The sequence below is a fragment of the Erpetoichthys calabaricus genome, chromosome 8, assembly GCF_900747795.2.
Source record: "Erpetoichthys calabaricus chromosome 8, fErpCal1.3, whole genome shotgun sequence".
Lineage (NCBI taxonomy): Eukaryota > Metazoa > Chordata > Cladistia > Polypteriformes > Polypteridae > Erpetoichthys > Erpetoichthys calabaricus.
Genome location: NC_041401.2, coordinates 140,202,836 through 140,226,925, shown reverse-complemented (window position 1 = coordinate 140,226,925; position 24,090 = coordinate 140,202,836). Strand labels below are relative to the sequence as shown.

At 40.3% G+C, this 24,090-nt stretch overlaps 1 protein-coding gene across 1 annotated transcript in view; it reads right to left on the bottom strand.

Moving 5' to 3' along the window:
* vps8 (VPS8 subunit of CORVET complex) overlaps nucleotides 1-24,090 on the bottom strand; it is an 893,492-nt gene that overhangs the window by 507,636 nt on the left and 361,766 nt on the right. The window contains exons 18-19 of the mRNA XM_051931263.1: nucleotides 18,348-18,394; nucleotides 17,073-17,162 (exon numbers count right to left, since the gene is read on the bottom strand). Of these exons, the coding sequence (XP_051787223.1) occupies nucleotides 17,073-17,162; nucleotides 18,348-18,394 (137 nt within the window). The remainder of the gene's footprint in view (nucleotides 1-17,072; nucleotides 17,163-18,347; nucleotides 18,395-24,090) is intronic.

Below are 24,090 nucleotides of genomic sequence, written 5' to 3'. Positions count from 1 at the left end.
TATAACATATATATAATATATATATATATATATAATATATATATATATATATATCTATATATATATATATATATATGACAGCAAACCATAACAATGACAACACAATTACATTGACAATCATGTTACGTTATTTTTAAAATGTTTCCTTTACTTTTTCATAACCTCTTTAAACACTACTTCTCCGCTGCGAAGCGCGGGTATTTTGCTAGTATATATATATATATATATATATAATATATATATATATATACATACATACATACATACAGTGCATCCGGAAAGTATTCACAGCGCATCACTTTTCCCACATTTTGTTATGTTACAGCCTTATTCCAAAATGGATTAAATTCATTTTTTTCCTCAGAATTCTACACACAGCAACCCATAATGACAACGTGAAAAAAGGTTTACTTGAGATTTTTGCAAATTTATTAAAAATAAAAAAATTGAGAAAGCACATGTACATAAGTTTTCACAGCCTGGCCTAGGTACATCCTGTTTCCCCAGATCATCCTTGAGATATTTCTGCTGCTTAATTGGAGTCCACCTGTGGTAAATTCAGTTCATTGGACATGATTTGGAAAGGCACACACCTGTCTATATAAGGTCCCACACTTGACAGTTCATGTCAGAGCACAAACCAAGCATGAAGTCAAAGGAATTGTCTGTAGACCTCCGAGACAGGATTGTCTCGAGGCACAAATCTGGGGAAGGTTACAGAAAAATTTCTGCTGCTTTGAAGGTCCCAATGAGCACAGTGGCCTCCATCATCCATAAGTGGAAGATGTTCGAATCCACCAGGACTCTTCCTAGAGCTGGCCGGCCATCTAAACTGAGTGATCGGGGGAGAAGGGCCTTAGTCAGGGAGGTGACCAAGAACCCGATGGTCACTCTGTCAAAGCTACAGAGGTCCTCTGTGGAGAGAGGAGAACCTTCCAGAAGGACAACCATCTCTACAACTATCTCTGCAGAAATCCACCAATCAGGCCTGTATGGTAGAGTGGCCAGACGGAAGCCACTCCTTAGTAAAAGGCACATGGCAGCCCGCCAGTAGTTTGCCAAAAGGCACCTGAAGGACTCTCAGACCATGAGAAAGAAAATTCTCTGGTCTGATGAGACAAAGAATGAACTCTTTGGTGTGAAAACCAGGCGTCACGTTTGGAGGAAACCAGGCACCGCTCATCACCAGGTCCAATACCATCCCTACAGTGAAGCATGGTGGTGGCAGCATCATGCTGTGGGGATGTTTTTTCAGCGGCAGGGACTGGGAGACTAGTCAGGATAAAGGGAAAGATGACTGCAGCAATGTACAGAGACATCCTGGATGAAAACCTGCTCCAGAGCGCTCTTGACCTCAGACTGGGGACGGTTCATCTTTCAGCAGGACAACGACCCTAAGCACACAGCCAAGATATCAAAGGAGTGGCTTCAGGACAACTCTGTGAATGTCCTTGAGTGACCCAGGCAGAGCCCAGACTTCAATCCGATTGAACATCACTGGAGAGATCTTAAAATGGCTGTGCACCGACGCTTCCCATCCAACCTGATGGAGCTTGAGAGGGTGCTGCAAAGAGGAATGGGTGAAACTGGCCAAGGATAAGGTGTGCCAAGCTTGTGGCATCATATTCAAAAAGACTTTTTCTGAGGAAAAAAATTAATTTAATCCATTTTGGAATAAGGCTGTAACATAACAAAATGTGGAAAAAGTGATAGTTCAAGAAGAGGAATACTAAGTAGATACACTTTTCAAATGAAAAAAGAGACCAGATTTCGAGAGAAGAAGTATTTAAGCCCATATAATATAGCTTCCACTAGTGTGGAGAACTCGATAGTGATGTCAAGAAGGCAGATTTGGGGATGAAAGAGGATGTTGATAGAAAGGGCAGATGCAGAAAATTAAAAAAAAATACATGAATTGGTGGACATTCAAACAACATACAGTATGTTAAAATGTGCCAAGAACATTTTCCTGAGGTAAATTGCACTTTGAATCTGAACACATACCCATGGAAAAGAACTTGCAGAGAAGTAAGATAAAGGTAGAGGACAAACTTAAATGTAATGTTTTGAAGGTTGGGATTTCTGGAGATGGCAGAAGTATCCTTGAAAACTAGTGTCCAGGGGGGTGCAGAGGAAGGTTACAACGTCGAACAAATTATATTGGTAAAGGTCTGCAAGATGACTTGTGTACACATTGCTGCCACAAGCTTGATAAAGAGAATAGCAAACTGACAAAGACAAAAGTAGGATGGGAAGGAAGTAGAGAGGACAGAAAAATTACAAATCTTAATATCAGATCTAACTTGAAGAAAGAAGAAAAAAAGCGGAAACAGGAATGAAGAAACTGGACCTTAAAGACTACAATGTATGGAGCACTAAGTCATCAAAATCATCACAACACTTCTAGATGCCCTCAGAGAAAAGAAAATAGGGTTAAAGTGATACAGAAGGCTAGATTATTTAAAACTGGGGTATAAGAGAGCAAATGGCTGAAAAGACCCAAGACTGTGTGAACTTTGTACAAATATTCATTGCATATAAGATTAATGGGCCTATGTTGAAGGAGACTGATTTCATCTTCAATGCAACAAGAGGCAATGATGAAAGACAGCAAGGGGGCAAAATGTCAAATTCAGAAGAAAAAAGCACAAGAGGGGATTTAAAAAATAGATAAGTCAGCTCCAGATCAGGTGGAAGACACATAACTAATGGTACATCCCCAAGTGTGCAATGGTCAGCCCTTCTTCAATCTGTCAGATTATCAGAGTACAATGCTTATTTTGAAGAATTTTATTATTTCCAATTAACTTTCATAATTGGATTTTAACATTAATCCATTATATTTGGGGTTGGAGCAGGTTGAGTGGGGGGGGGGGGGGGGGGGGGATGTAGCATGGCACTGATAAAGCAAATGTGAGAGCATATATTCATTTTAATTAACATAGTTTTTCCCAGATAATGTTATAACCAAATTAGGCTTTGAAAGATTTATACACAGACGGAAGTTCAGCGAAGTATTACCCAGATAAATAAGCACATCATCTGCATAAAGAGATACAGTATTTCAGGGGGAAGAAAAAATAGGAGATTGAAGCAATTAACTCATATGAACTGAGAACAATTAACTCATATGAACTCAGAACAAAAGCTAGCAGTTTAAGGACAAAATGAAAAAGCAGTGGAGAAAAAGAGCATCATTGTCTGGCACCTTTAAATATCAGAAAAGGGGAAATGTTAAAGTTTGTAAGAATGCCTACAATGTAAAAAGAGTATAGTGCTCTTAATCAGACTGACAACCTACTCTCCAAACTACCAGAGTAAGCTTCAGCTTAAAAAGTCAAAGGCTTTTTCAGCATTACAGGGCAACAGAGCTACTGGATGAGCCACTTCAATTACTGCATGTGCAGAAGATGTCTGATATTGTCTTTTGCTTGAAGTGAGCAGGTAAATCCTATTTAGGAAATGTAAGTTTCATTTGTGTATGACCAACCAAGATGGCTCACTAATACATTGTCCAGAAATTTTGCATTAGAGTTCATCAATGGAATTGGTCAGTAACTAGCACAATCTGATAGATCTTTTCCCAGTGATTAAACCAGTGGGGGAGGCAGAAGTTTTCATTTTGAAAAGGAAATGTAGGTGTTTAGCATTTGTAAATAAGGGAATACCAGCTGCTTTCAAAAAACCAAGAGAGATCCAGATGAAAGATCACCTGGCCTAGGGGAAAAATGCAGGTTTCATATAATCGTTGCTTTGGCAGTATGACAGAGAAGTCCAACATGGGCACATCATCTTCAGTTAGTCTAGGGCTGAGGTCATTAAATAGCAGCTAATGGGATTAATCTGCTTTATATTAGAACATTATGTAGAATTTACAAATATTAGGCGATTGGGTATTGTTGGGCAGGGCCAGCTCTGCCTTAGGGGCTAACAAGGTGGTCATCTAGGGTGGCAATATTTGAGTGGTGGCGTTTTTTTTTTTTTTTGTTTTTTTTTTTTAAACTGACTTTTCAACACTAAGACTGGAAACATCTGTCAAAGTCCCAGCAATTTTATTATATTGTCTGGTATTATTTTTATGTATTAACAATGTTTGGACACAACATCTGATGACCTACACAAACCTTTTGTGTGTGGTCTTCCATATTTCAGGATGCACTGTATTTGGCTTCACAGAGGTTTGTTTTTCACAGAATGTCCTTGTTTTTTATTTTTACAGGTGCAAATTCAAAGTTTTCATTTTGTTTTTGTACTGTTTCCATTTCAGTAAGTTTGTTCTTTACAATTATTCAACTGAATAAAGTAAGGATGGAATATAAGATAAGGAACTTCACTTAAATACATTATGTGCTAGTGTTCTTTATGTAAAATGAAACTACCATCAAGAAAATAATAGTAATATAATAGTCAATAGGTTATGTTACCATAATTATTGTCTTTATTCTAAATGACAGTGATAAATGCAAATGCATTACATCTGAGCAATTTTAGAGGAATACTGGGTTTAGCGCTAGATGCATGCCTGCTGTGTCCCAACAAAAAAGAATGCACCATTCGTCCTGAACAGTACTGAAATTGAAAGTTTTTTTGTAATCCATATATGCATTTTCCTGATTGACAGATGTAGCTGTGCTACTAGAATTTGAAACTGCAACTCCCAGCAGGCCCTGCAGTGGCTCTGATTGGTCTTCTGCTGAGGTTGCAAGGGCTGTTGGGGTCAAAGGAGGTCAGCGCAGCTTTTAAAAAGGGGGCTGGTAACCAAAAGAAAAGAGAGTTTTTGTAATTTGTGTTTCAAGTTCCTGTCTGTCTGCCTTCTGTTGGGTTACCTGTACCTATTAGTTTTGTCCTGGATCGTTTCGTGGTTGGGGTCTCGATTTTCTGCAGTCTGCCTGTGTACATGACAACTGTAAGTGGATTCATGGCCATCCTGCGAAGAAAGGAGCGCTCCTGAACCCATCCACCCGTCACACCATTTCAGGAACTACCGGTAGGACTATCTTTACATTCCCATTCAAAGTGCGGATCTCTGGAGTATCTATTCCCATCATTACATTTCATCCGTTGCCATTTGTCATGGACTTTACTGTGTGTGTTTTGTTTGTGCTTTGTGTATTTAATGTATAGTCGCTGTAAGGGGAACAAGGGTGGTACTGTTGTTTTCATTTATTGCATTTGTGTTCATTACATTCTTTAATTGCTTTTTGATTACTGCTTTGTTTTGTTTTTGTCTCTGTTTGTGAGTGCTTGCGGGTCAGGCCAAGGCTGGGTGCGTCCCTGGAATCTCCACCATAAAAATAAATAAATCAGTGTGAATCCTAGTGGCACCAGACCACTACACAGTGAAATAAAAAAAAAATGTGAACAGAACTAAATTCTGGTTTATTCTACAAAGACATACAAAAAAGACCTGGACTACTTTATTGGAAGACTTTAGAAATAATTGTACTGTAGTAATACTTCAAGCAGATTAATCTCTTTTCATTATAATTACAGGTTCAATCTTGTAATCACTCAGTCAGACAATTTAAACTGAGCAATGTACTCATGTTGTATGTCACTGTGTGTATCATGCTAAAACTGAGAAGGAAAACTAGAGGGGAAAAATAAAAATATGGTAACAGCCCAGCATGTTTAACATACATTGTACTAAAATATCTCCAAATTGCTTAATGTTCTTGTGACCATTGTTGCCAATATTACATAGATGTTTAAAATCAATTGGACTGTTATCAACATCCTAAAACAGGGATGCAAGAGAAAAATTGACTCAAGATTGAAGGAAAGAGTGTTTAAATGGTGGGCTATCTGACCTTCAATGTCCTGATGCACCAGTTCCAAGTCATACCATTTATTGATATGGGTTAAAATGGACTCCATGATAGAAGACACAGAAAAACCCCCACTTGTAATAAACACATACAAAAAATGCATTTTTAAGTTACAGTTTTTGAGAGAATATCATTTGGACAGAAGAAACAAAATTACAGCTTTCTGCAAATCTTACCAAGTCTAGATTCACAGAGAACAAAACAAAGTTTTCAAAGATAAGAACACACCATCCCTCCCGTGAAGCACAGAAGATGTTCTGTGATGTTGTGGGACTGCTTTGCTGCCTCTTGCATCGGGTTTACTGAATCTGTGCAGAGCACAATGACATCAGAAGACTATCATGGCATTTTGGAATGAAACGTACAGCCCAGTGTCAGAAAGCTGTGTTTCAGTTACAGGTCCTCCAACAGAATAATGACACAATACAAAATGAAATGGGAACAAGAAACTGGACTATTCTATAGAACAGTCCCACAGCCTATTAGCAGTCCTTATATTAATCCCACTGGAAAATATGTGAAAACAGCTGAAACTGACAGCTGGGAGAAGGCATCCATCAAACCTTAGAGAACTGAATCAAGAGTGGGCCAAACAACTAGCAGAGAATTGTAGAAATCACACTCTGACCAACAGAAAGCATTTCATTCCAAATATTGTCTGTGAAGGCTGTGCTACAAAATATTAGTTTAGAGATGCCAATATTTTTGTCTTCATGTTGATATGTCCTTATAAAATTACAGATTTTAGTAATCATGAATTGCACTTTGCCTTTTTTGCAGGTGAAGAGCAGGGACAATTCAGTCATTTGCAGCTGTATTCCTAATCTCTAAAAACTTTTGGACAATATACATATACCTACTCACACCCTATTGTGGAGCAGCACATTAAAAGTATTCTGACATCTAGAACTTTGAGCAATACCATGCTACATTCAGGGAACAGAACAATGTTTATGCAAAGAAAAGAAACTCTAACCAAAGTTAACGATCACGTTACAAAATGACTTTAAATCAAAGTGAAAAAAATGCTTTTCATTATTTTGTTAAATGACTACCATAAATGGAATTTAATACCAAAGAAATTAAATGCATTTAATGCACAAGTGTCCACAAACCTTGGAATAAAGTAAAACACAGAATGGAAATAATCTTTATAAAGACTACATTATTAGCTTTTATGGTCTAAAAACAGAAGAAAAAAAAAAAGAAAGTAGACAACAGAAAAAATAAATATGCAGGAAAGGATTGTATCTGGTGGGCAAGAAACCAACTAGTTTATCATTCAAAACAAATACCTTTAAATGGAATTTTGCAAAAACCAAAGGAGAAGTGACAGACTATGACATAAAAGAGAAGAAAATAGGACTGGATTAAAATACGAGAAGAACAAATCCCACAAGAAGAACTAGCAGATGAAGATATCAAAGTAATTTAACATAAAAATTATCCACCATAACAAAAGGATAAAAGTCTGTCTGCATCCATCAAATTGCTATATTTCTGTCATTCCAAAAGATGGCACATTATGAACATCTGTATAAAGATACATTGCATTTGTCATTCTAATAGATTGTACATCACAAACATTAACACTGGTTTTACGAATCCCATACCAAATGGCATATATCAGAGGCATGACAATGCAAGGTGCACTGCAAACAGTAACGCGGAGGTCTATGTCTAGGTCTACTTAGGATTTCAGCCTGTCTTAGATGGGTAAGAAAGCTAGTTATACAGAAAATTATAAGGACAATGACATTAAGATCCAGTAAGAAAAGACTCACTTGACCCCAACAGACTAGACTAAGGAGACTAGAACTAGGAAGACGTGAAATAGATAACAGTAAGTGAAAAGGGAAGATGAATAATATCTGACCTTACATAGTGAATTGTAGACAATTAAAAGAAAAAAACTCCCTAAGTATACAAAAAAAGCCTTACAAGGGAGATAAACTTTGACAACTCTGACTTGTCAAAACAAAACTAAATGGTAATCCTTATCAATTCAGAGTTTATTTGCAAAAACAGAATAACTAAAATGTACGCAAATTGCAAAAATTATGTGCCTAGTCCTAAAACACTATCTATTATTCTAAATTCAGAAAACACGGCAATAAGTCACAAAAATGTTAAATCCAAAGAAAACAGCAATACTTATAAACTCCTTTACAAGCTCAGTCTGCCACCTGAGCTTCATCTTCTCTGGCCTTAAACAGCCAGAGCAAGGACCCAGGAGTGGTGATGTCATGGTAGCCCTGCCTTCTGGGGTTCCACCCACAAAGCACATTTAAAAAGGTGGTACATAATTTCAACATAATGGAAAGCACATAAAAAACTTTCAAAATATAGCTTTATTATTCATATTGGTGCTCTCTAATGTTAGCTTTTAAAAGCAAAAAAAAGAGTTACAAATTACCTCTGTATTTAAGTACTGTTTTCATTGTCAAGCCATATGCATAAACCAGTAAATGGACAATACCCAAAAGTGGATCCTTCCAGGAATGGTATTTTTTATTTTCTTTCCATTTAAAGTATATATACAGTGTATACAGTCATATGAAAAAGTTTGGGAACCCCTCTCAGCCTGCATATTAATTTACTCTACTTTCAACAAAAAAGATAACAGTGGCATGTCTTTCATTTCCTAGGAACATCTGAGTACTGGGGTGTTTTCAGAACAAAGCTTTTAGTGAAGCAGTATTCAGTTGTATGAAATTAAATTAAATGTGAAAAACTGGCTGTGAAAAAATTTGGGTACCCTTGTAAATTTGCCGATTTGATTGCATGTACTGCGGTGGGTTGGCACCCTGCCTGGGATTGGTTCCTGCCTTGTGCCCTGTGTTGGCTGGGATTGGCTCCAGCAGATCCCCGTGACCCTGTGTTCGGATTCAACGGGTTGGAAAATGGATGGATGGATGGATGATTGCATGTAACTGCTCAATACTGATTACTTGCAACACCAAATTAGCTCATTAAGCCTTGAACTTCATAGACAGGTGTGTCCAATCATGAGAAAAGGTATTTAAGGTGGTCAATTGCAAGTTGTGCTTCCCTTTCACTCTCCTCTGAAGAGTGACAGCATGGGATTTTCAAAGCAACTCTCAAAAGATCTGAAAACAAAGATTGTTGATTATCATGGTTTAGGGCAAGGCTACAAAAAGCTATCTCAGAGGTTTAAACTGTCAGTTTCAACTGTAAGGAATGTAATCAGGAAATGGAAGGCCACAGGCAGAGTTGCTGTTAAAACCAGGTCTGGCAGGCCAAGAAAAATACAGGAGCGGCATATGCACAGAATTGTGAGAATGGTTACAGACAACCCACAGATCACCTCCAAAGACCTGCAAGAACATGTTGCTGCAGATGGTGCATCTGTACATCGTTCTACAATTCAGCGCAATTTGCACAAAGAACATCTGTATGGCAGGGTGATGAGAAAGAAGCCCTTTCTGTACTCACGCCACAAACAGAGTCACTTGTTGCTCATTTAGACAAGCCAGATTCATTTTGGAACAAAGTGCTTTGGACTGATGAGACAAAATGGAGTTATTTGGTCATAACAAAAAGCGCATTGCATGATGGAAGAACAACACCGCATTCCAAGAAAAACACCTGCTACCTACTGTCAAATTTGGTGGAGGTTCCATCATGCTGTGGGGCTGTGTGGCTAGTTCAGGGACTGGGGCCCTTGTTAAAGCCGAGGGTCGGATGAATTCAACTCAATATCAACAAATTCTTCAGGATAATGTTCAAGCATCAGTCACAAAGTTGAAGTTATGCAGGGTTTGAATATTCCAACAAGACAATGACCCAAAACACAGTTTGAAATCTACAAAGGCATTCATGCAGAGGGAGAAGTACAATGTTCTGGAATGGCCGTCACAGTCCACTGACTTGAATATCATTGAAAATCTATGGGATATTTGAAGCAGGCTGTCCATGCTCAGCAGCCATCAAATTTAACTTAACTGGAGAGATTTTGTGTGGAAGAATGGTCAAAAATACCTCCATCCAGAATCCAGACACTCAAAGGCTTTAGGAGGCATCTAGAGGCTATTACATTTGCAAAAGGAGGCTCAACTAAGTATTGATGTAATATCTGTGTTAGGGTGTCCAAATGTGTGCATCTGTCTAATTATGTTATGATGCATACTGCGTATTTTCTGTTAATCCAATAAACTTAATGTCACTGCTGAAATACTACTGTTTCCATAAGCCATGTCATATATTAAAAGGAAGTTGCTATTTTGAAAGCTTAGCCAATGATAAACAAAAATCCAAAGAATTAAGAGGGGTTCCCAAACGTTTTCATAGGACTGTGTATATGTATGTAGTGTAAGTCCAAAAAAGGAGTACTATAGAATCTGCTCACAACATTCGCTAAAATGACCAAAGGTTGGCACTTGTGATGTATCATTCGTTCACGATAAATTGCTTGATTTAATCTGGCATAGCAGGCATTGAAATCCATTCAATAGGAAATTTTACAGCAACTACTATAGGTCACTTACTATTCTGGAAAATATTCTTAAGTATATATTCTGACTATATTAAGTTTATATACAGGTGCTGGTCATAAAATTAGAATATCATGACAAAGTTGATTTATTTCAGTAATTCCATTCAAAAAGTGAGACTTGTATATTAGATTCATTCATTACACACAGACTGATGTTTAATCAAATGTTTATTTCTTTTAATGTTGATGATTATAACTGACAACTAATGAAAGTCCCAAATTCAGTATCTCGGAAAATTAGAATATCAATTAAGACCAATGCAAAAAAAGGATTTTTAGAAATGTTGGCCAACTGAAAGGTATGAACATGAAAAGTATGAGCATGTACAGCACTCAATATTTAGTTGGGGCTCCTTTGGCCTGGATTACTGCAGCAATGCGGCGTGGCATGGAGTCGATCAGTCTGTGGCACTGCTCAGGCGTTATGAGAGCCCATGTTGCTCTGATAGTGGCCTTCAGCTCTTCTGAATTGTTGGGTCTGGCGTATTGCACCTTCCTCTTCACAATACACCATAGATTTTCTATGGAGTTAAGGTCAGGCGAGTTTGCTGGCCAATCAAGAACAGGGATACCATGGTCCTTAAACCAGGTACTGGTAGCTTTGGCACTGTGTGCATGTGCCAGGTCCTGTTTGAAAATGAAATCTGCATCTCCATAAAGTTTGTCAGCAGCAAGAAGCATGAAGTGCTCTAAAACTTCCTGGTAGATGGCTGCGTTGACCTTGGACCTCAGAAAACACAATGGACCAACACCAGCAGATGACATGGCACCCCAAACCATCACTGATTGTGGAAACTTTACACTGGACCTCAAGCAACGTGGATTCTGTGCCTCTCCTCTCTTCCTCCAGACTCTGGGACCTTGATTTCCAAAGGAAATGCAAAATTTGCTTTCATCAGAGAACATAACTTTGGACCACTCAGCAGCAGTCCAAAGGCGAGACGCTTCTGACGCTGTCTCTTGTTCAAGAGTGGCTTGACACAAGGAATGCGACAGCTGAAACCCATGTCTTGCATACGTCTGTGCGTGGTGGTTCTTGAAGCACTGACTCCAGCTGCAGTCCACTCTTTGTGAATCTCCCCCACATTTTTGAATGGGTTTTGTTTCACAATCCTCTCCAGGGTGTGGTTATCTCTATTGCTTGTACACTTTTTCTACCACATCTTGTCCTTCCCTTTGCCTCTCTATTAATGTGCTTGGACACAGAGCTCTGTGAACAGCCAGCCTCTTTAGCAATGACCTTTTGTGTCTTGCCCTCCTTGTGCAAGGTGTCAATGGTCATCTTTTGGACACCTGTCAAGTCAGCAGTCTTCCCAATGATTGTGTAGCCTACACAACTAGACTGAGAGACCATTTAAAGGCTTTTGCAGGTGTTTTGAGTTAATTAGCTGATTAGAGTGTGGCACCAGGTGTCTTCAATATTGAACCTTTTCACAATATTCTAATTTTCTGAGATACTGAATTTGGGACTTTCATTAGTTGTCAGTTATAATCATCAAAATTAAAAGAAATAAACATTTGATTAAACATCAGACTGTGTGTAATGAATGAATCTAATATACAAGTTTCAGTTTTTGAATGGAATTACTGAAATAAGTCAACTTTGTCATGATATTCTAATTTTATGACCAGCACCTGTATTTTCAATAAAGTTATAGCGCTTCACACTTCATCTGAACATTTGCATTTGTTATCAAAGTGTAAAATTTCCTTTTTTCTAAAAACATCTCAATAGTAAATATAATATAGAACAGGCAATCTAAAGAAATAAATATGTATAATTATTTAATGATGTGCATGTTTATTGGCAATAGATTGGAACCGCACAATTTTTGTGCAAAAAATGCATTCAGCGTATGATTTGCCAATTGCTAGTCACTCATGCAGTGCACATCTGTGTTTCCACATCTGCATAGCTGCTTTCCTACTGCTAATGAGCCTGCAGAAAAAAAAAACGAAAGTGTAGTTTCTGGATATGATAAAAACTGGAAATTCATTCACATCTCGGGGTTGTAAATATGGCAAGAGTGAGTCTATAATTCACTATGCTAATAAGAAGTGCACAGAAATCCAAAGCTTTGAAGTGATTAATATACAAAATCAGGAGTAATTAAAGTGCAGACATAATGAGACGAACCACACACAGTCGTGGGATCAGTATATTTAGGACTATATGCTGATCTGATTTTATGGAATGTGTCAGTGATAACTGGGTTGAGGGTGGTTTGAATGTTGTTTTATTGTTTAGTCAGATATTTGAGGAATTGCCTATATTATTTACGGAGTAGATAAGAATTATTTTTATTATATCTGTAGATTTCCTCATTTATGTTGAAGTAATTTACAGATATACAAACTGTATTGATGTGAATTAATGTTACGTAGATATGCCCAGTGCAAAGTATGAAAACCTTTTCATTTTCGGTACAGTACAGCTTGCTGAATGTAATTCTAATAGATACAGTACAAGTAAACCCCGCGATTCACTAGCGAATCGGAAATCCTAGAATGGCAATCAGTTTCTGTTCCGTCCGATATGTGGATGGATGACATATCATGGAGGGCGGGTGCGTCTGGGGAAATGTCATTTAATCCAATAGGCATATCTGTACTAAAGCGGTTTCGTTCTGTGGAGACGTGAGTCTGTTGCATTCGCTGACACCGACCGCTTGAACAGGTTGTGTTGTTTGGAGGTCACCTACTGACTCTGGGAGGCAGCTGTGTCTGACTGTGGGGCGAGCACCACAGCGCAATATGCGCCTCGGTGGGAAGCCGGCACGTGAAGACATATCATGGAGGGTATACGCGGTGGTGTGGGCGGTCGCGTCCGGGTGGCAGTACAACCTGGCGTGCACGCTTTACCTCAGGTGTAGTTCACAGGTCGTAGTCTCGTCTCTGTGTTTTCTTTGGTTTGAGCCGCGACTCCTTTCGCAAGCACGTTGTAGGCGCGCGCGTTGTCACAGCATGGACCTTTGGTTTGAGCCGTGACTCCTTTTGCAAGCGCGTTGTAGGCGTGCGCATTGTCACAGTTGGTTTGAGCCGTGACTCCTTTCGCAAGCGCGTTGTAGACACGCGCGTTGTCACAGCATGGACCTTTGGTTTGAGAAGTGACTCCTTTCGCAAGCGCGTTGTGGGCGCGTGCGTTGTCACAGTTGGTGTGTGCCGTGACTCCTTTCGCAAGCGCGTTGTAGGCGCGCGTGCGTTGTCACAGCATGGACCTTTGGGGTTTCCGTACATCCGGTGAGCTCTGCGCCCATCCGGTTTACAACCATCGGTTAGTAATATGGATGTCTTATTTAACCATTTTAATTTCAATTGCTGGTGCACATTACTCCATTAAAGCAGGATTATAAAATGGATTTCTCAATGGAACCATATCCAGAGAATATTAATAAAAATGAAAAATGCAGCTCAAGCAACTTGCCAATAATAGTCTTACACTTCAAAGTTCAGCAGTTAATTAAGGAGTGCTCAAAGCTGCCAAAATCTCTTTCAATAACTGCTCGAGAACGTGAGAATGTAACACTATAATCCCTGAAGCCTACAAAAAAACTCGTAATCCCGGCCCACTTTAAATCCCTTCACACCTCTCCATCAGTGTCTTTTGTTTTGTAAATGTGTCGCTCAGCACAAGCAGCAAGCAGCCTGCTGTCCCATTCCCCTGCCTTGATGGAGTTCAACTCAGCTCAAGCCAAGCACCCTTATCTGCATGTAAGGTTCCTGGAGTTGTATGTATAGGGTAAATAATACAGTATATAGTTATTTAGAATACAGTGGAACCTCGGTTCACGACCATAATTCATTCCAAAACTCTGATCGTAAACCGATTTGGTCGTGAACCGAAGCAATTTCCCCCATTGGATTGTATGTAAATACAATTAATCCGTTCCAGACCATACGAACTGTATGTAAATATATATATTTTTTTTTTAAGTTTTTAAGCACAAATATAGTTAATTAAACCATAGAATGCACAGCGTAATAGTAAACTAAATGTAAAAACATTGAATAACACTGAGAAAACCTTGAACAACAGAGAAAACTAACACTGCAATAGTTCGCGCTATAGCGCTACCAACCGCTGGCTAAAAACATTTTTTTAATGAGTTTTAGGCACAGGGAAAAAAACGAACATTTAAAAAAATCTGTAATTTAATAAACCACCAAGAAAAGTAACATTGCAACAATGCACGCTACGAACCGATTGCTGTAAACAGAAGTGAAAACAAAATCAAGCCCAGTGCATTCTTCAACTGCCTTCTCTACCTTATGAGTCCAGCCCTCTCTCTCGCTCGTGCTGCCTGTGTGTGTGCACGTCTGTCTCTCTCTCGCGCTGCCTGTGTGTGTGCGCGGCTCTGTCTCGCGCTGCCTGTGTGTGTGCGTCTGTCTCTCTCTGGCGCTGTCTGTGTGTGTGCACGGCTCTCTCTGGCCCTGCCTGTGTGTGTGTGCGTCTGTCTCTCTCTGGCGATGCCTGTGTGTGTGTGCGGCTCTCTCTCGCGCTGCCTGTGTGTGTGCGTCTGTCTCTCTCTGGCGCTGCCTGTGTGTGTGTGTGTGCGTCTGTCTCTCTCTGGCGCTGCCTCTGTGAGTGTGTGTGTGTGTGTGTGTGTGTGTCGCTCGCTCGCTCTCTCTCTTGCTCGCTGCACAGGAAATGCACAAGGAAAGACTGAACATGTACAAATCGAAAGGGAAACTGGCTTGTTCGTATACCGAGTGTGTGGTTGTGAACCGAGGCAAAAGTTTGGTGAACTTTTTGGTTGTAAACCGATTTGTACGTGTACCGAGACGTTCGTGAACCGAGGTTCGACTGTACATGCATTTCATGTGTGTTCCGTGTCTACAAAGATCTGGGGAAGTGTAGGATGAAAGGAAATGTGAGGCAAGAAATGCTGAATGAGTGTAGCAGTCCTTTTCTCTGGACTTATTCAAGTGTTGCTATGTGTTTCGAAATACATTTAATACATTTGTATAAAATACTTCTAGATATGGTTTCTAAAGTACATAATACACCATAAGAGAAAGCTCTCTTTTGTTGCATAGCCTCTATTCAATTTTTTAATGAGAAGTGAACCCAAAAAGAAAGGTTTTCAAATCCATGTAACAGAAAGATGCTTTACACACACCTAAGATTGTATTTTTATACTCCTGTTTAAAGAACAGTCTCTAGGCTAATATGCATTTTTCTATTAAAAATGTTGTGCACCTTACTATAAACCATTAAGAAATTTATGAAGACTAGGGAGCTTCGCCAACCCCCGTGTTTGGTTTTCCGGATACACACTTTTAAGATTTTTTTTCTTTGAATTGTTGCTATTTCATTAGTTTCACTTTTATTTCAGAACTTACGTAAAAACAATATTTGGAATCTTTCGAGTCCCAATATGCTGAATCTTTAAAATGAGGTCAGTGAGACATGTGTTTAATGACTTTGTACCATAATTCAGGATAGATTTCTCTTTTTGGAATTTCAGCACAGACAAAGCGATCTACATCATCAGCAGTTACTAATTCTTTTTGCAAAGTAACCAATAAATGCATGTGAGGTAAAACACGTTTTTGAAATTCTCTGACTTAAACTTCAAAGCCTTACAATATTTACTGTACATACTTCTGACATATTACCTGTGTCTATATATTCAGTCTCTATTCGCCTTTTAGTTATTTCTCTGAGTAATAATTTCTCCTTTTTTTGCACTAATGCGATGTTTACTTTCATTTTTTGACACTGTCGTTTTTTTCTGCTTTCATATTCTGTATCATGCTCTGCTTGTGTTTCGCGCCTACTTTTTTTTTTTTTATTTTGAATTCCAGTTTTCATTATCTCTAACCTGCTCTGCATGTGTTTGGCCCCTTTGTTTTGTAACCTCTTTATGACATTCTACTCGGTGTTTTATTTCTGACCTCGCTTTGTCCTGCTTTTTTTCAATGACACCTGGTCCGTGGTAATTATTTTCCCTTTTTCGAGTAATGATTTCTGTTTGTTTGCACTACTGTGATCTTTACTTTCTTTTTTTTATACTTTATAATCTTCCTTCTTTAATATACTTTAACTTTCTCCACATTTGTATCACACATACGTTTTTTTTTTTGAGCCTTTCGAATTCCACTGCTTTCATAATCTGCTCTGCATGTGTATAGCTCCAAAGTTTGTGAACGTGTTTATGAAGTTATACTTTGTCTTTTACTCTGTCTTTTAATTCTGAGCCCAATTGGACGTGCTTTGTTTCAATTCCACTTGTTACGGGCTGATAATTACTTTCCTTATTTTCTGAATTTGGACCTAGATTATTTTTTCTTTTTTTGCTCTTTTTTCACTCCAAAGCTTTACAGTCTCTTTTCTCCACAGTTTTTTTCTTCGCTTAGTCATCGACATTTCATTTATAATGTATTGTCCTTATACGCTTTATATGCACTGAGACCCAGGATCTGTGTGTGCTCAAATCTTTTAGACGACTGAATGTTTTGCTGCCCCACTGTCTTATTTGATATTGATCGTAAGTAGGGTGTGTCCTGCAAGAATCTCATGTTTTACGTCATTGAGAGACGGTCCTGGGTCAATCTCTTGGCACAATGTCTCATGTGTAAGGTCCTCGCGGGTCTTTTAACTGTCTTCCGTGAAGATCACGTCTCGACACCCTACTGTTTCTCTCCAGGATTTTTTTTTTATAATAGAGAGAAATATCAGAATAGCTTACTGTTAAACATGTGAAAGGAAGTTTAAACTCCACTACCTGAAAATGCTGCTCCATTACTTGGATTTTGCCTTGTTCTGGACATTTCTTTAATGAACGGTCAGCATACTGCAGAAGAATCTCAACCATCTGAAAGAAAACATTTCTAAAATTGATTTAAAAATATATTTTAAAGTGTGTCACTTAGTGGTTAATACATTTCAATTATTGTCACTTAAGCTTTGTGAGCACCTGATCAATTAACTTAACATGTCTTGTGCAGTTTGTACAAAAACAGAAGAAATGAGACATAAACAACTGTGCTTTAGGTATCTCTGCATTTGCAATGTCCATTGTGATGGTGTTCACTACAAAGCTTCTCTCTCTAGTCAGTTTACCTGACATACTTGTTTATAAACAACTGCAGCAGGACAACTATTTTTACAGTCAATACCAAAAAAAGTTACCTTAATTTTATCATTCTAAACAAAGGTGGCATTCCTAGTCTATTCAAGGTGGATTATGATATTATATGGGGAAAAAAACATTGCAAATGTAATCCTTAAATTTGATTAAAATCAAAAGAGGTAAATAGCTGAGACAATATCTACTAACACTTGAGGCATGTGACACCTATTCGTAATCCTTTTATACTAAAAATAGCATAAAATGAGCAACATAAAATATTAGCATGAGTTGTGAATTGTTCTTTAATATCATCCAAAACATTATTATAGAAAGAGATATAGAAAGAGATAAATTGAACTATAAATTTTAAAGTATCAACATTTTAAACTCCATTTAGTTTCATCATTCATCTATTATGTGTACATTAAAAGAGATTTTTGGGTTTTTTTAAGAACAAGGTCTAAACCCAGAATGCAGTTTATCAAAAGAAACCCCTTTATTAAGGTGGCATATAGTTATTTTGAAGTACAGGTATACAGATATTTGTAGAAACAATAAATCCAATATTTTGATTAAGAAAATAAATTAAATAGTCCAAAAATTCTTTCATCTGTTGATTTTAATCATTCATCTATAAAGTCTTAGATAGATAGATAGATAGATAGATAGATAGATAGATAGATAGATAGATAGATAGATAGATAGATAGATAGATAGATAGATAGATAGATAGATAGATAGATAGATAGATAGATAGATAGATAGATAGATAGATAGATAGATAGATAGATACTTTATTAATCACAGGGGGAAATTCACATACTTACTTACTGAGCTATTCTGACTGTAAAATTTACCAATGACCAACTCAGGTAATTTGGTGATGATAAAGAAAAAAAAAAAAAGAGACAGAAGATCAAAACAAACCTTGTCTGCTACTACACCTTTTTTCTTGTTTGGGTCACCAAATAACCCTGAGAAAATAACAAAAAAGTCTCATTAACTAAAGTTGTTGTAGAGTTCAGAAGTTTAGCTATTTCCTTCAATGTCATCAGTCTTGGTACATAAAATGAACAAACTGTGCTGTGTTATACTTAAAGATAAACCAATATAGAAAATGTCAAAAACACACACATACACAAACACACACACAAATTAACAGTATCTGGTTTATCTGATGAAAGCTGTATAACAAATAAGAAAATTCGTTTATGCCATGAGTAGACAATTAAAATTAATACATTGCCCTTGTTTTACCTAAATTAAAGCTTTTTACTAGATTAAAAATGTTAATTGAGTAGGTATCTGCAAGATTGTTTTTTATTTGTGCTTAAAATTAGATATTAGTCTGTAATCAAAGAAACATGGGGTGATCTGAGGAGTCTCTAGCATTCCCTATACAGTAATCCCTCGCTATATCGCGCTTCGCCTTTCGCGGCTTCACTCCATCGCGGATTTTATATGTAAGCATATTTAAATATATATCGCGGATTTTTCGCTGCTTCGCGGGTTTCTGCGGACAATGGGTCTTTTAATTTCTGGTACATGCTTCCTCAGTTGGTTTGCCCAGTTGATTTCATACAAGGGACGCTATTGGCAGATGGCTGAGAAGCTACCCAGCTTACTTTTCTCTTTCTCTTGCGCTGACTTTCTGTGATCCTGACGTAGGGGGATTGAGCAGGGGGGCTGTTCGCACACCTAGACAATACGGAGCTCGTCTAAAAATGCTGAAAGATTATCTTCACGTTGCTATCTTTTGTGCAGCTGCACGGTGCTTCGCATACTTAAAAGCTCGAAGGGCACGTATTGATTTTTGCTTGAAAAACAAACTCTGTCTCTCTTTATCTCTCTCTCTTTGTCTGCTCCTGACGGAGGTGGTGTGAGCTGCCACCTTCAACAGCTTTGTGCCGCGGTGCTTCGCATACTTAAGCCAAACAGCCTTATTGATTTGTTTGCCAGAGATTGTTTTCTCTATCTATGTGACATTCTGTGCTCCTGACACGCACTCCTTTGAAAAGGAAGATATGTTTGCATTCTTTTAATTGTGAGATGGAACTGTCATCTCTGTCTTGTCATGGAGCACAGTTTAAACTTTTGAAAAAGAGACAAATGTTTCTTTGTAGTGTTTGAATAACATTCCTGTCTCTCTACAGCCTCCTGTGTTTCTGCGCAAATCTGTGACCCAAGCATGACAATATAAAAATAACCATATAAACATATGGTTTCTACTTCGCGGATTTTCTTATTTCGCGGGTGGCTCTGGAACGCAACCCCCGCGATGGAGGAGCATTAACAGCAGTGTTCGGTGTTCTTCCAGACGGACTTGAAGTGGAGAAGGACAAGCAAACGGTGATTGCATTCACTACACTTTTGGCACGCAGACTTATTTTGTTAAATTGGAAGAATCCTAACTCTCCTCTGATAAGTCAGTGGGAAACCGATGTTTCATATTATTTGAAATTGGAAAAAATCAAATTCTCAGTTAGAGGATCTGTACAGATTTTTTTCAAAACCAGGATCTAATCAATATTATTTTAGAATAAGACAAATAACTATTACTGCATTTATTTCCCTTCTCCATTTTTTATTTACCTATATATATTTCTTCCTTTCTTTTGTTTACTAGGGGGCTCCGCCCCCTGCTCGCTTTGCTCGCCAACCCCTGGTGTTGTGAATTTACAAAGAGCGTGATGTATGAATGAGATATAGCATAGTGTGAAGGTGTAGATGACGCATATAGGAAGCAAATAAAGTTGTCCATGTCCAAAAACGGGCTCAGAGAGGTAGATGCTAACTTTGTCTATGGTTTGTCCTTGTGATTTGTTGATGGTCATGGTCAAGGCAGGTTTAATGGGGAACTGTGGCCGTTTAAGTGTAAAAGGTAATTCCAGGTCAGAAGTTGTAAGGTAATTGTAGGAATTAGAACAGTATTGTTAGCATGTGATTCTGTAAGAAGTTTTGCTTTAATAACATTGTGTGGCATGGTGTTGACGACTAAACGTGTATCATTGCATAAACCCTGTTTACTGTTAAGGTTTCTTTATAGCATGATTATTGTACCATTTTTAATGCTAAGATTGTGTTGTGGTAATCCGGCTGGGTTAATAGTGTTCAAATATTCTAAGGGGAAATTAAGATGGTCATTGTAGTCATTAGAGTCAACTTTGTCAGAGCTTAGAAAGAGCTGTGCCACTCCAGGAAGTAATGAAATGACATGGTTATTAATGTGATCAACATTAATATTTTTTGGACATAAAATAGTTCGTTGTGTTAAAAGGGGTATTTGGTGTAATGAGATTGTTGTTCCAAATATCTCCGTAACTCTTTTGAAAGCAATGCCAATTGTCTGCGTATTTTAAGGTGGACTGAAGAATAGCCGAGCACATGGAATGTGGAACAATAGCTAAGCACTGTGTAAAATGTCCTCCTAATAAAAGTACCTTTCCTCCAAAGGGAATATTATTATTCATCAACGTTTGTACAAGTTTATCAATGGTGTTGAGTAAGTGAGTGGATGCCATTAGATGCAAAAGCAAATGAACTATTGTAGGATGTAATGCAGTTCATAAAGTTTTTACTTTCAGGTACTTCGTTAGTTAGAAGCTTCTGTAGATATGCAGGATATGAATGTAAAGGAGGCAGTCAAATTTGACCCTTTTGACAATAACGTGTAAATTCATTACTTGTATTGCCAGTTGTTTCTTCAGGGAAGTTAAGTGAATGACAATGATTGCAAATGACATTCATTAATCCCAATGAATTTTCATGAATAGTGGACTCATTATTGAACGCGTTGTGAGCTAACTGGCGCAATCGTTTAGCAGGTGTCTGTCGTTGATGTCCTTGACGTGTATGTTTTGTCTGTGCCGTTTGAGAGGCGCATCGTTGTATGTGCAGGATTTGGGACGTGCTATCCTGGAGGTGTAATCGATTTGCCTGTGCTGTGTGAGAAGCCCGTTGCAGTTTACGGCGTTCATTGTTTGTATTGAGCCTTGCCCGTTTTTGTATGTCGGTTAGTCGTCCGACATGTATTGTTTTTTTTCATGCGGGTTCGTGTGTTTGGTCCCGTCATGGATAAGTAATAAGGAGGATCGTACTCACTGTTAATATGAAGGCTTTTCTGTGGTTGAACGGTTAATAGTGCATCAGTGTAATGAGATCGACCTATGCTGCATAATTTGAATGTGTTCAGATGATGTATATTTAATACGGACGGTTCGTTCAGTTCACCTCTCCTTTAACCGCCACCTTATCGTGGTGGAGGGGTTTGCGAGTCCCAATGATCCTAGGAGCTCTGTTGTCCGGGGCTTTATGACCCTGGTAGGGCCACCCAAGGCAAACTGGTCCTAGGTGAGGTATGAGACAAAGAGCGGTTAAACAAACCTCCTATGATGGAAAACAATTTTGGACGGCGTTTTCCCTTGCCCGGACGCAGGTCACCGGGGCCCCACTCTGGAGCCAGGCCTGGAGGTGGGGCTCGATGGCGAGCGCCTGGTGGCCGGGCCTGCACCCATGGGGCTCGGCCGGGCACAGCCCGAAGAGGCAACGTGGGTCCCCCTTCCCATGGGCTCACCACCTATGGGAGGGGCCAAGGAGGTCGGGTGCAGTGTGAGTTGGGTGGTGGCCGAAAGCGGGGACCTTGGCGGTCCGATCCTCGGCTACAGAAGCTGGCTCTTGGGACGTGGAATGTCACCTCTCTGAAGGGGAAGGAGCCTGAGCTAGTGCACGAGGTTGAGAGGTTCCGGCTAGATATAGTCGGACTCACCTCGACGCACAGCTTGGACTCTGGAACCAATCTCCTTGAGAGGGGCTGGACTCTGTACCACTCTGGAGTTGCCCCCGGTGAGAGGCACCGAGTGGGTGTGGGCATGCTTATTGCCCCCCGACTTGGAGACTGTACATTGGGGTTTACCCCGGTGGACGAGAGGGTAGCCTCCCTTCGCCTTCGGGTGGGGGGACAGGTCCTAACTGTTGTTTGTGCGTATGCACCGAACAGCAGTTCGGAGTACCCACCCTTTTTGGAGTCCCTGGAGGGGGTGCTAGAGAGCATACCTTCGGGGGACTCCCTCGTTCTGCTGGGAGACTTCAATGCTCACGTGGGCAATGACAGTGAGACCTGGAAGGGCGTGATTGGGAGGAATGGCCCCCCCGATCTGAACCCGAGCGGTGTTTTGTTATTGGACTTCTGTGCTCGTCACGGATTGTCCATAACGAACACCATGTTCAAGCATAGGGGTGTTCATATGTGCACTTGGCACCAGGACACCCTAGGCCTCAGTTCAATGATCGACTTTGTGGTCGTGTCATCGGACTTGCGGCCACATGTCTTGGACACTCGGGTGAAGAGAGGGGCGGAGCTGTCAACTGATCACCACCTGGTGGTGAGTTGGCTTCGCTGGTGGGGGAGGATGCCGGTCAGGCCTGGTAGGCCCAAACGTGTTGTGAGGGTCTGCTGGGAACGTCTGGCAGAGCCCCCTGTCAGAAGTAGCTTCAACTCCCACCTCCGGCAGAGCTTCGACCACATCCCGAGGGAGGTGGGGGACATTGAGTCCGAATGGGCCATGTTCCGTGCCTCTATTGTTGAGGCGGCTGACCGGAGCTGTGGCCGTAAGGTGGTCGGTGCCTGTCGTGACGGCAATCCCCGAACCCGTTGGTGGACACCGGCGGTGAAGGATGCCGTCAAGCTGAAGGAGTCCTACCGGTCCCTTTTGTCCTGTGGGACCCTGGAGGCAGCTGATAGGTACCGGCAGGCCAAGCGGAATGCGGCTTTGGTGGTTGCTGAGGCAAAAACTCGGGCGTGGGAGGAGTTCGGGGAGGCCATGGAGAACGACTTTTGGACGGCTTCGAGGAGATTCTGGTCCACCATCCGGCGTCTCAGGAAGGGGAAGCAGTGCAGTGTCAACACTGTATATGGTGGGGATGGTGCGCTGCTGACCTCGACTCGGGACGTTGTGGGTCGGTGGGGGGAGTACTTCGAAGACCTCCTCAATCCCACTAACATGCCTTCCAATGAGGAAGCAGAGCCTGGGGACTCAGAGGTGGGCTCCCCATCTCTGGGACTGAGGTCACCGAGGTGGTCAAAAAACTCCTTGGTGGCAGGGCCCCGGGGGTGGATGAGATACGCCCGGAGTTCCTCAAGGCTCTGGATGTTGTAGGGCTGTCTTGGTTGACACGCCTCTGCAACATCGCATGGACATCAGGGACAGTGCCTCTGGATTGGCAGACCGGGGTGGTGGTCCCCCTCTTTAAGAAAGGGGATCGGAGGGTGTGTTCCAACTACAGAGGGATCACACTCCTCAGCCTCCCTGAAAAAGTCTATTCAGGGGTCCTGGAGAGGAGGGTCCGTCGGATAGTCGAGCCTCGGATTCAGGAGGAACAGTGTGGTTTTCGTCCTGGTCGCGGAACAGTGGACCAGCTCTATACCCTTAGCAGGGTCCTGGAGGGTGCATGGGAGTTTGCCCAACCAGTCTACATGTGTTTTGTGGACTTGGAAAAGGCATTTGACCGTGTCCCTCGGGGAATCCTGTGGGGGGTACTCCGAGAGTATGGGGTACCGGCCCCCTTGATAAGGGCTGTTCGGTCCCTGTATGATCGTTGCCAGAGCCTGGTCCGCATTGCCGGCAGTAAGTCGAACCCATTTCTAGTGAGAGTTGGACTCCGCCAGGGCTGC